This window comes from Protopterus annectens, chromosome 6.part0 (assembly GCF_019279795.1).
Source record: "Protopterus annectens isolate FY-2018-M chromosome 6.part0, PAN1.0, whole genome shotgun sequence".
In the NCBI taxonomy this organism is placed as follows: domain Eukaryota; kingdom Metazoa; phylum Chordata; order Ceratodontiformes; family Protopteridae; genus Protopterus; species Protopterus annectens.
This window is the reverse complement of record NC_056737.1, coordinates 1593034220-1593047673: the sequence shown is the minus strand read 5'-3', so window position 1 is coordinate 1593047673 and position 13454 is coordinate 1593034220. Positions and strand designations below refer to the sequence as shown.

At 38.3% G+C, this 13454-nt stretch overlaps 1 protein-coding gene across 1 annotated transcript in view; it reads right to left on the bottom strand.

Annotated features, from left to right (window-relative positions):
* The window catches only part of TFCP2L1 (transcription factor CP2 like 1), a 1111497-nt gene that overhangs the window by 458753 nt on the left and 639290 nt on the right, over nucleotides 1-13454 (bottom strand). Inside the window, exons 9-10 of the mRNA XM_044075043.1 lie at nucleotides 12067-12115; nucleotides 11863-11956 (exon numbers count right to left, since the gene is read on the bottom strand). Coding sequence (XP_043930978.1) covers nucleotides 11863-11956; nucleotides 12067-12115 — 143 coding nt within the window. The remainder of the gene's footprint in view (nucleotides 1-11862; nucleotides 11957-12066; nucleotides 12116-13454) is intronic.

The window sequence follows — 13454 nt, the reverse complement described above, 5'->3', positions numbered from 1 at the left end:
GGAGAGGTAATCATGATGGGTTAGTGTGTTTTTTTAAATTAAGTTAATTATGCTTGTAATTATCTAAGTTTTACTTCAAGTTATAACTCAAAAAGAATTCATTTTTTAGATGTAGAAGTTTATAAGGATGGAAAGAAACTTAAGATGAAGATATATAAAAGAAATTCAAAATAACACCTACTTCGAATATGGCAGCATGCACTCGATGAATATTAAGTATAATATTGTCAAGGGACAGTTAAAAAAAATTAGCGTTCTGACAGACTGTGATGATATATTTTTTAACGAAAGTATAGCTTTGTGTGAAAAGTTTATGGTTAGAGGCTATCCCGAAGATATTATTGAAGAAAAATTTAATGAAGTTAAACAGAATAGAGGTAGAAAGAATAGACAAAAAATACTTTAAGATCTTGTAAACAAAAAAAAATAGTAATTATGAGACAAGGATGGTTGTTCAATATTCATTAAATGAAAAGGAGATCAAGAATTTGGTAAGAGAAAATTGGAAAATTCTGAGTAGCTTTCCTGACGTTAGAAAGATGGTAGGAGATGTCCCTATTTTTATTAACAAGAAAGGGAAACATTTCAAGAATATCTTCCAAGACAATTTTTGACAAAGAAAAAAAAATGGTTTGGAAATGTTTGATTTGTAGTTATTGTAAAATTTTACTTACTGATTTAGAAGAAATTCATGTTAGAACTTTAAGAATCAAAGTATTGTGTACAGATGCTTGTAGGTGTAGATTTGTAGTTTACCTATCTCTCTCTTCTGCATGTCCTTCATATTATGTTGGCAGAACAACTAGGGAATTATATAGGTGAATGCATGAACATTTATATGCTATCAAAAAAGGTGAAAGCAGTAATGAATGGGGCAAACACTACAACACCACAAAATGTAATGGGGTGCCTAAGTTTCTTGTGTTGGATTTAACAATAGACTTGAAGCAGAAGATGAATTAGACTGGAGGGAATACAGTTGGATAGTTAAATTAAATGCCAGTACTCCCCCAAGTCTTAATGATAAGGAAAATTTAAACATTTACTTAAAAAGAAAAAGGTTAAAACATTAAATGTTGGTATTTTATATATATATATATATATATATATATATATATATACATACATATATATATATATATATATATATATATATATATATATATATATATATATATATATATACACACACACACACACACACACACACACACACACACATATATATATATATATATATATATATATATATATACATATACATATACATATTTAAAAAAAATTATTTAACTTTTTTAAGCTGCATTTGAATTTGAGCTTGAAAGGATGTGTTTAATGATGTTAACTGAAGTCATTTATAAATTACTCAATTCAGTCTGAAGTCTTGCATTAGACGAAAGTGCTTACTTAATGTTCCACCAAAGACAGGTCATTCAAAAGGCTGTTTTGTGACATTTACATTTGATTTGATTTGTTTCTTCTTTGGTGCTGTTTCTATACATTTCTTAAGGTCAATTATATGTAGTTTCTACAAATTTGCATGTTGCACTTGTTACATGACTATAATTATCTGCTGAAATCTGTAAGTGCCTAATTGGCCAAGAGTTGAGGCTAAATGCAGCACAAGGACTGGACCAGCAACCTAGTCAAGAAAGTAAATAAATAAAAAATATAAACTGCAACCTTTGTTTACAACACTTTATATATTTTGTACTGCTGTGTCATTTTTTGCTTCTACACAGCCCAGACTGGGCCTAAAATTGGTCGTTGTTGATCAGTGGCCTACTCTGCTAAACAAGCAAACAATGATAAACAAAATAGTCTATGTAGCTATGTCTGAGTAAAACTGTTCAGTTTCAGTGGAATACTGCAACTTCAATGTAAGTCAGCATATACAAATTCCAATCTGTAGAATGAAAATAATTAGGAGACAGTTTGTAAAGAATTAAAAAAAATGTAAAAAAATAAACTAAATTCTTAAACACTAAGATGACTGGAAACCTCTAATACTACAATATACTTACAAAATATACTCTCGACACACACACAAACACACAATTGCGCGCGCATCTCTTGAAAGAATTAATGTTCATAAGAGCAAACATTCAAAGAACAATATAAAGCACATATAAAATTATCAAACATATGAAAAAGTAAAATTAATTTTTTGCAGGGGGACATCTCCCACACCCCTTCCAATTATATATACTAACTCCAAAATCGTGCAAAGGTAGGGTAACGGCAAACTCCCTTACCCATTTGCAACATGATCTCATATAAAAGGCTGCCGTCAAAAGCTCCCAACTGTTTGGTCATGTGAGTGTTCATTATTTCAAATTGTAACCACCTATATATAAATAAAATATATATGCATCCATTATATATACTGCTTTTATTTTCCTTTCCTAAAGCCTTACTATAAATAATACTTAACGATTAAGTTATCTGTTTTACAACACCAAACAAAAGTCAGCAAAGGTACAAAATAGAATTGTAAACTCCAAAACAGTACCCTTGACAGGAAAACACAGCAGTCAATTGTTCGTTGATGGAAAATCCAAGTTTAATCCACACAAGCATCTTCCAGTATTGAAATCATATTTGCTATACAGCACATTTACACTCATGAGATCGATGTGTAAGTAATGACACTTGCAACAAGATGTTATACAACTATTTAAGGAACCTTCTCATTCATAGAAATATATTGCATATCAGAAACCCCTCCAGTAAAGTATCATTTACTTATATATTTTTCTTCTGTGTGCTTCTTTTCTCCATTTGTTTGCTAGCCAAGCAGCCATCACTTTCAGTCACTTATGTTTCTTCCCCTGTCCTGAGTATTCCCTCTGGGCAGCAACAGCTGGCCAAGAAAGGTTGTTGTGTAGGCAGCCTCTTTGGTGGTTTCTGTCCTTGCTAGCAGAATTAGGTTGTATTTATTTTGTCCTACCTCCTGCCCTAAGCTGTTGGAGAAGAAACAGACTGTCTAAATAAATGATTCCAATAACAGGTACAATATTGCTAATCTAAAGCAATGTCTTTAATAATTTTAGGGGAAAGAGATGAAAATGTTACTTACATTTATTAAGTTCTTGGGAGGCAGCATTATGAGAAATGTGTCCATTTTTAAGTGATAGGTGTCTGAGGGGGTAGCGATAAGCGTTTGTGAGTATAAAATGGAATTTGCTTGCTACATCCCTGCCTAACCTACAGACCTCCCTACATGCCAAACTTGAAAGCACCTACAACAAAATTGCCTGGTTTGTTGCTAATCAGTTGCAAATTCACATCACTGTTTTTCACTCTCTGCTTTAAACTGGCCTGTGTTCCCCCATCAAGTTCAACTCTCTCAACTATCTATCATCCATTCTATTCTCTACAAATCCACTCCCTGCCCCAGCATCTCCTATGTGGTCTCTCTCTCTTTACTCCAGCTAGACCACTCAGGAGCTCTAACCAATAACACTTTGAAATCTTTAAGCTCAAAAAAAACATTGGCAAAAACTTATACAGCTATTCCCCTACCCAAAACTGGAACAAGCTTCTCCTTGACATCAGGCAAATAATTACTACTTGTGAATTTAACAAAGCTATCAAATAATACCTACTTAATATCTTGACTTGTAACTGTAAATCCTAGCTAATATCAAACAACACTGTCACTGCATACCTACACTTTACTGATGCTGTAACTGTTTCAACTGTTCTATACTGACTCGATACTTTGTAACTTGTAAATAACTCTCTCTATTGCTAATTGTTTCTCAACAGTTTTACACTGACTTTCTATTGTGTAACTTGTAAATACTTCAACCAACTGCTCATTGAACACAGCTTGTCGCAAAATATCATGATCACTGCATCTTCTCACTGTTCTCATGTTGTAAAGCGTGCATAGTCTGACTACTGCTGCAAGCGAGCTTGTACTGTTTTATGTACTTTATTGTAATCAATTATATGGACTGTAGATTATTGTTTGCTTGTAATTAGTTATTTGTGCTATTGTAGAGCTTTTCTCCCTGGGCCTCCGCTGAAAAAGGAATTTTGCTCAGTCTGACACTTCCAGTTAACAAATGTCAGATAAATAAATAACTATGCAGCTAAAAAAGCATTTTGAGCTGATGTGGTCAATTTTAATTTTATCCTCTCATATGGGCTCACATCTGATCTCTGACCACTCGGATCCAACTCGGTTGTTGCAATAGCTTGTGGCAACCAAAAAGCTCTCAAGCACCCTACCCTATCCATAATACTTATCTATCTCCCAATCGCCTCAGATCTCATTTGCCATTTTGCAAAGATGTGGTCCTTCCATTAGTTCTCAAGCAGTTAAGTAGATATTTATTTATTTTTTTTTTGGGGGGGGGGGTTGCCAGATCTTCTCTTGACTAAGCTCAAACTTCAAATCTAAATGTCTCCTTTACCTCTTTCACTAGTTACTTACACTTCCCATCTTGTACTGAGGTACTTCCTGAGTACTATGGTTAGTAGTCCTTTCTCCTGACCATTGCCTCTCCTTTTCCCTGTACTGCAGTACATCTTTACTACTATTGTTAGTAGTCTTTTCCCCTTATATACCTTTACTTTGCATTTTAAAAATAAAAAAAAAGCTCTTTTTTTCTTCCTCGTAGTTTGATAGTTCACTATGGCAGAAAAAAACAGATAAGCTGGCTGCTTTAAAAAGTGGTCCAAATGCAGTCACAAGATTCACAAGATTCCCTTAAGTGAATCGCATACTTTGTGTGTTTACTGTTTGGGTCCACTTCACTTACAGGAGTGTGACATTTGTAAAGCATTCAACCACAAGGCCCTTGTTGAACACTGAAATAAACTCATTCTTAAGGATATGTTGCCTTCCACTTTTGGGGAAGCCATTTCTGTCTCTGACAAAAACAAAAAAAGGCAGATACTTCAAAATCTGAACAGTCAAGCCACGCGTCCTCCCTGTCCTCTAGAAGTTCAAACAAGGGAAGAAAATGGCCTTCTTCTGCTCCAAAGTTGCCATCAGAGCATTCTCCAAAGGTAGCTAAACCGTCGGATCCTAAGTCCCTCTCAAAGCTGAAAACCTCAAGGACTCCCCCATTGGATGTGACTGCTTTGGATCTGAGCCTCTCTGCTCAGAAGGACAGGAGGGATTGGTTGTTGGATCCTACGGGGAGCACTTTCAAGCCCATTCAGACTTTATCTAGGACTTGGTACTCTCTTTCCTTCGATCTGGTGCCATCCAGAGTATCTTCTCCCTTTCTGGAGAGACTGAAGTCACCATCAGTGTTGTCAATATGCTCAACTTGAAGCCTTATGGAAGATGAAGGGGAAAGGATTGTCAAGAAGATCCTCTGGGCACAACTTTTGCAAGGCCTTCTTGGGCTCCTACCCCTAAGGGTCAGGAGTTTTGAACCTCATCATCCCTTCTTCAGATTCCCTCTCTGACATCCCTGAAACTTTTGGAGCCTTCAAGTCTGATCCATCAGGCATTGTCTGCTTTGGTGCCAAGGACCTTTCCTTCCTCAGCTCAGAACTCTGCTCTGAGGTTCTCGGGTCAGTTGGAGCCAGGTAGCTCTTGGGGTCACAGCACCTAGCTAGGTCCGAGATGGTGGTTTTGACTTCTATGTTTTTGGAGCTGTCCCTATGTCTTGGAGCCTCGGCTCAGATCAATTCAGCCCAGGCATCAGCCTAGGGAGTGCTGCCATCTAGATTTGAAGGTTCCGGATCCATAGGCACAACCTGTCAGATCAGGGATCCTTCACTTCTCATGGTCAGTCAGCTTTTGAGGCTTTGGAGAGGGCGATGTCTTCCTTGTCTCCACAGACAGTATCTACCCCATCGGATCTTGCGCTCAGTGTCTCGATCCGACCTTCTAGAGGGACAGCAAATCCAGAAGCTCCAGGCTACCCAAGAGGGATCCCCTCCTCTTCAGATGCCTCCCTGGAACTCCCTACATATGAGGTTCCTTGGAAAAGGAAGTGTAAGAGGAAGCACCTAAACTCTACAGAGGAGTCGATTATAGAGGATACTGACCTCGATGAAGGTCACCTCCAGATGATGTTTCCTTCAGGGACATCCTAGAGATCTTGAAACAGAGAGGTGGCTGGAAGCCCAGAAATCCCTCATCAGAGGAGGCTGTGTACCTGATGACTTTTGGATCTCAACCATTTGTGTCCTGGGTGACCCTGCCCACCGATGAGCTCATCGAGTTGACATCTCGGTGGGTGTGGGAAACTTCAGACTCCATTGAACCTACCCACCTGGAGGACAAATAAGATAATAACAGCACCAGAAGATAAAACATTTTGGTCAAAAGGTGTTCCAGTAGATGCCATCGTCATGATGGCAGCCACGAAAAAAGAACTTGCAGAAGAAAGTTCTACTATTCATCCCCCTATTAAAGATTCTAGGATGATGGACAGATGTGGGAAGTGTGTTTTCCCTTCAGTGACCTTTGCTTTGCGGTCCGTGAATTATCTTTCCCAATTTACCAGATTGCAGAGGGATCTGATCAAGGGGCTTTCAGATACCCTCACAGGAGCTGTGTCTGAAGAGATACAAGATTCAGTTACCTCCCAGCTGGCCACCATGCATGCTACTGCAAACTCTTCCATGTGGCTCATTTCACATGCAGCTGATGGGGCAAGTAGAGCTGCAGGTTCAGGTATCTATATGAAGAGATATGCATGGATGCACTTGTGCGACTTTGCTGAGCCCTTTAAATCTTTGTTCATCAACACTCCATTTGACAGTACTTCCCTATTTGACCCAAAAGTCAGAAATATGCTGTCTAGGTACGAGAAAGACGGGAAGACCCTTTTAGCCATGGGCGTTCATTTTTCCAACCCCCCCCCCCCCCAGAGACCATATTAAACAACTCAGAGGAGTAGTGGAAAGACATCATTCAGAAAAATCATAATGGTCTTTTCCTCAAGCATGTGGTGAAAGTTCCTCCAGGGGCAGAGGGGAAACAATGATGGAAGACATGTGGCAAGGAGCTCAGCATCACCAAGGGTCCAGAGATACATTCTTTGGGAAACCCTTCCAGTGCTCCAGAATGGAGGCCCAATTATTGTTCTCTGGAGGAAATTGGGGGTTGACTATCCCTGTACTTGAAAGCCTGGCTGAACATAAACAAGTGGGTGCAGAGGATAACATGCAGAGGATACTATATTCCCTTTTCCCATCTGCCACTCCAAAACAAAAGATTTCCCAATGTTCCACCCTGTCAAAGGGAGGAAGCAGCCATCCAGATATAAAGGTTGCTAAACAAAAGAGTCATCCAAGAAGTCCCACCAGAACACAGGAGATCTGGTACTTACTCAAGATTCTTTTTTGGTACCAAAAAAGACAGGGGACTGAAGACCAATTTTGGATCTCAGCAGCTTGAACAAATCAGTTCAGTGAAGCAAGTTCCAGATGGTCATGCTTCAGTCCATTCTTCCATTCTTGGAAAAGGAAGATTGGATAGACCTTTAGGATCCATACTACCACATAAAGATGGACAGGTGATCCGGAAGTCATTTACACTTCCGTCTGGATGCCAACCACTATCAGTTCAATTTGGCCTCACTATAGCCTCCAGAGTGTTCATCAAATGTAGTAGCAGCTCACTTGAGCACCAACATAAGACTCCACAGCAAGCAGTAAACTCCAGGAAGTTTATTAAAAGTTCACCAACACTAAGCGCTTTTGTCAAGTAATACAGACTTCTTCAGACCAAGTGAATAAAATACATTGTCCCTACCTACAATATTTATACCCCTGCTAATCACATAGTAATTAACCAATTGCATACATCGGTTCAACACTTTTTAAAGAAATACTTCACTCTATAAAATATTCATCTAAAATACACACACACACATATATACATATATATATATATATATATATATATATATATATATATATATATATATATATATATACATATATAAATTATATGACCAAATATATATATATATTTTGTTTCTTATTTTATTTTTTATTTTCCATCTTTTATCTCTTATTCTTTCATTTTTATTTTTAAAATGTTGCTTATACTAACAATATCATTTAGGCCAGGCCAAGATGAAGCATTCAAGGGCAATTGCCCACTACAATTCCCTCTGCTCCAATATAATTGGCCAAGGACTACTCCTAGGCTGTTTTCCCACTTGCTCCAAGATGAAAAACAAAAATCCATGATCACAATATATCTCCAAATGTTTGACTAGGGCATTTGTGAGTTTATGCTTACTTATGTCATAGCAGTGTTTGTATATCCGCTGTTTCAATTTTATCTCTGACTTTTCTATATAGAAACTTGGGCATTCTTTGCAAAGTCCCACATAAACAACCCCTTCTGTATGACAATTATAAAAACCTTTGTCCTTAACTCTATTCCTAATCATAACCTCATGTCCCTGTAGAATCATGCAGCATTGATTACAGGCCCCACGTTTTGACATTTTTCCTTTTCCTCTATTTTTATAGTTATTGGATATACCATCAAAAAAAAATTTTCAATGAACTTCCTCATTTATACATTATTTTTGGTCTTGCTCCTAATTTCTCATAAACGTCTTTATTATTCATTATCAATTCCCAATTCTTATTCACAAGTATAAAAGTATTTCTTTAAAAAGTGTTTAATTGATGTATGCAGTTGGTTAATTACTATGTGATTAGCAGGGGTATTAATACTGTAGGTGGGGACAATGTATTTTATTCACTTGGTCTGAAGAAGTCTGCATTACTCGATGATAGTGCTTACTGTTGGTGAATTTTTAACAAATTTCCTGGAGTTTACTGCTTGCTGTGGAGTCTTGCACTGGTGTTCAACAGTTCTGAGTTGTGTTCATGGTGAACAGCAGCACACTTGAGACAGCAAGGATTCTGAATATTTCCATATTTAGACGACTGGCCCATAACCACCCTGACCAGGCATCTACTGCTAGAAGCAAAATACATGGTTCTTCAAATGTTTTCTTTGTTAGCTATTACATCAAATTATGAAAAGTCACATTTTCACCCCTTTCAAAAAGTGGACTTAATAGGAGCAAACAAACTCATCAGGTTCTATGGCAGCAGCGATAATACTAGTTCCACTAGCAAGATTTCATATGAGAGTCTTACAGTGGATGCTCGCAGTTCAGTGGTCTATCCTTCATAAGCCCATATCAGCCCAGATCCGAATCACGAACACTTGCAGGAAGAATCTTTTATGGTAGATTCAATAAGATCATCTTATACAAGGTTGCCCCTTTGCTCCTCCTCTCCCAAAAGGCACAGTGACCAAGGACTCTTCCCGGATAGGGTGGGGGGTTCTTTTCTGGGAAAAACAGTCCAAGGCACATGGTCTACACAAGAGACCAAGTAGCACATAAATATCCTAGAGATGAGAGTGGTGCTGCTAGCATTGCAAGCCTTTCAGAATGCTCTTCTTCTGGGGACAATTGTGATTCAATTGGACAACATGTAAGTAGTCTGGTACATCAATAAGAAAGGGAGAACCCAATCATACCCCTTATGTTGAGAGGCTCTTAGAGTATGGCAGTGGGCGATCTCGTCCACCCACTTTCTGGTAGCAATGCACATTCTGAGAAAGTTGAACATGATAGCAGACAAGTTGAGCAGATTCATTATTATACCTCATGAGTGGTCCTTTAGTCAGAAAGGGCGGAAACATATTCCGCAAGTGGGGCCAGCCTTGCTGCGACCTTTTTGCTTCCCTCTGAATAACAAATGCAGCAGGTACTTTGCTCTGATTCCCCCCAAGAGGGGAGCCCCAGAGGGATTCTCTTATTCACAAATGGCCTCCTGATCTATTGTATGCCTTTCCCCCATGACTCCATTAATCCCCAAATTTCTTTAGAAAGCAAACAGAAGTAATCCTCAGTGCCCTGTATTGGCCTTACCAAATCTGTTTTCCTTTTCTCTGGCCACACCTACAGAAGAAACCATGGATTCTGGATCCAGTCCAGATCATCTGTCACATCCGACAGGAATGGCCTCATCCGAACATTCAAAGTCTCAAGCTGACAACTTGTTATCTCCAGTTCCATTGATAGCCATACAACCTATGCTCTCTTCACCAGTGTGTCATACTCTAGTATCCTCCCATAAGCTGTCTACACGAAAGTCATATACCAGTACATGTAGGAGATTCGTACATTGGTCTTAACAAAATTATGTAAATCCTTTTTCAGCTCCTATCCACAATTTTCTAAATTTTTTGTCACAGCTATTTAATGAGAGGGCAGCTTTTTCTAATATAAAAGTACAGCTAGCTGCAATTTTTAATTTTCACATTAGATGGTTCCTCCCTCACTTCACATAAACTATGCAAAGCCTTCTTGAGAGGAACACTCTTACTCAAGCCCCCTTACAAAGATCCTTCACCACCTTGGGACTTAAATTTTGTATTACAGAAAATTATGCAGCCTTCTTTTGAACCAGCGGCTATATGTCAACTCAAATTTCTCTCTTGGAAAACATTTTCTTGGTAGCCATCTTGCCTACAAGAAGAATATCTGAGATTCAGACCTTATCATTGCAACTGACATACTTGGTTTTCCACAAATGCATGGTCACTTTATGTACTAATCCCTCATTCTTACCAAAGATAGTTTCAGACAATACTATTAATCTGCCATATTCTTCCCAAACTTCACCAATACCAGTGAATATTTGTTACATTTGTTAGATGTTCATAGACAATTACATTTTTGCCTTCATAGAAAGAAGCACATAAGAAATGGAAGTCAATTATTTGTCTCCTTTTTAGAAACTAGATTGGGTCTTCCCGTGACCAATGTGACTCTAGCTAATGGATTACAGACTGCATTTCTTTTATTTACAAGAGTCAAGGGTTAGAGTTGCAGAAAACTGTTCAACCTCATTCCACTAGAGCCATAGCCACCTACTCAGTATTTCAGTCTAGAGCATTCATGGATGACATTTACGCAGTAGCAACCTGGGCTACCCCTCATACCTTCATTACTCATTACAGGCTGGATTTGATCTCTAGGGGTAGGGCCACTTTGGTTCAATGGTTCTGAAGAATATCCTTCCATAAAGCCACCCAGGACAAAAGTAGGTGGAGACTCTGTCCCATATATGAGGATACAATGAAAATTTACACCATCAGATAAAACAGTTATGTACTCACCATAATGTTCCATCTGTGCTGTGCATTTTCATTTTTAAATCAACCCACCCACCATCCCTCTGTCCATTTCTTGGTTCCTAGATAAGAGAGTTGACCTAAATTTGATAATTAGCTATTTCAAAAGCAAGGAATGGTCTTACCCTTATCCAAGGTGTTCTCTATTCTATTATCTTCTATTGTTATCAGCAAACAAGATCTGAGATGATTGGAAGAAATGCATTATGGGTAGGATGCTCGAGAGCTTTTTGGTTGCCACAAGCTATTGCAACGGCCGAGTTGGATCCGAGGGCTCAGATCCGACCCACATGTGAGGAAAAAATGAAAATGGACAATACAGATGGAATGTTATTTTGAGTACATTGCTACTTTTTTCACTGTGTGTGTGTGTGTGTGTGTGTGTGTGTGTGTGTGTGTGTGTGTGTGTGTGTGTGTGTGTGTGTATGTGTGTGTGTGTGTGTGTGTGGTGGAGGGGGTGCTTAAAATCCCCTGATTTCCTTTTCTTTATTTTTTCAGAAGCTACAGTCATGTTTCACGGGCTAGAATTTTGTGACAGTAATTACTTAAAGCACACATGCATATTTCAAGAGACAGGTTAGTATCCCAAATGGCTTTTTGACCCAAGAAACCTTTAATCAATGACATCAAACTTGCTAAACAGATCTTCACAAACATAAGTATGTGCAACACAAATAATCATTATTACTTACCACATAATTACTTACCAGAGAAATTGGAAAAAAGCCTACAAAAATGGGAAAACCTATTTCTGTGTAGCCACTGCTGTGCATCTTGAATGGAGGCCGAAGGTAGGAGTTGCTATTGCAAAAAGAATAAGAGTCCTTGTAAAGAACAGTCACCAGTGTGTCTTCTAAAAAAGTCCTAAAAAACAAAAGCATGATATTAACATAACAGCCATAAATACTTACATCACTGCTGGGAGGTAGAGGGTCCACTTGATGCTCAGGTGAACAGTTTCTACAATTGTACAAAGTGGGAAACAAGTTAATAACAAAACACTGCATGTGATGACAAATAGCAAACATCAGATACAAACTCACCAAATCAGCTGATCTGTGAGTAAGCCCTCTCCAACAGACAACTGTTAGGATTTCCTCATCTGACAGCCCCAGCTAGGCCCATCTTAGATTTTTCTACACCTCCAAAGAATGAAGATTTGTGTGCCTCTCACCAGTGCACATCACTACATCACTCAGAAGACTAAGAGGGCATACTCAGCCCCTGCTCTCCCTAGTTCAACTTCCATTAACAGAGTAATCACAAACTTAAAGGTACACAAAAAGCTACATAAGAATATAAAATGATATTTGCCTGACTAATGTTAAGGTTATTTCTGAGGTACTGTGGGCTGGGGTGCATGTGAAAAGCATTTGCTTAGTCCTGCTAACATTCAAAGGTAATATGAAAATGGTCAACCACTGCTCAGTACAGATGAAAGATTTCTGATGGTTTCACTGGACTTCAGTAATTGCCTTTACTGAGGCAGGGAGAGTAGGATCATCTGCATACTAAATTCAATGGAATGGGTGTAATGCTTTGCACAAGTTATCCATTAAAGACAAACACATGGGAGAATCCCTGGGATAGTACTATTACTTGGCTGTTTTTGATAGAGTTTTATCCCAGTGAACTGACTGGCATCTATCAGTGAAGACATTTTTAAACTATGTGGCCTTGTGGAGGCCAACAGAAATTTTGGAAAGGTATAGTGGGTAAAAAGTGGTACGAAGGGCTATGGAAAGGTCTTTGAAAAGTACAAGAGGTTAGAGATATGAAATATGTTATGGAGAAGTCAGTACATGACGGCAGCACAGTTCTAGTGTTACGGCCACAGTGTTGGACATGGGAAACAAGTTTTTTTGAGATGTGCCATGTGAATTATTTTAAATTGTTTGGGGGTTGGCTACTGATCTATAATTTGCAGTTTACACAGGCAGGCCACTTTTTTGGAGGGGGAGAGAGACAGAAGCCTTCCACAGTTTTGGGACATACAACTCTCTCTTTTTATTTAGTGGAGAAGACAATCTTCATTTATTCAACATTCAGATTATTTAATTTATACTGAGAAAACATAAGAGAATACAAGCCAACTAAACACAAAAAATATCTCTTGATATGAAATGGAACAACCAGAGATACTAGGAAAGTATAACAAAATGAAAACTGCGCCTGATAGTGTTAACTATATAGTGGCGTCTTGGGCCACTAGTGAATGTACCTTTGTAGTTAAGTCCAGCACCGATCCTCAGATATCTTGGAAAATCTGACTGGGACACACAAAACAGAAGTTAGGCAA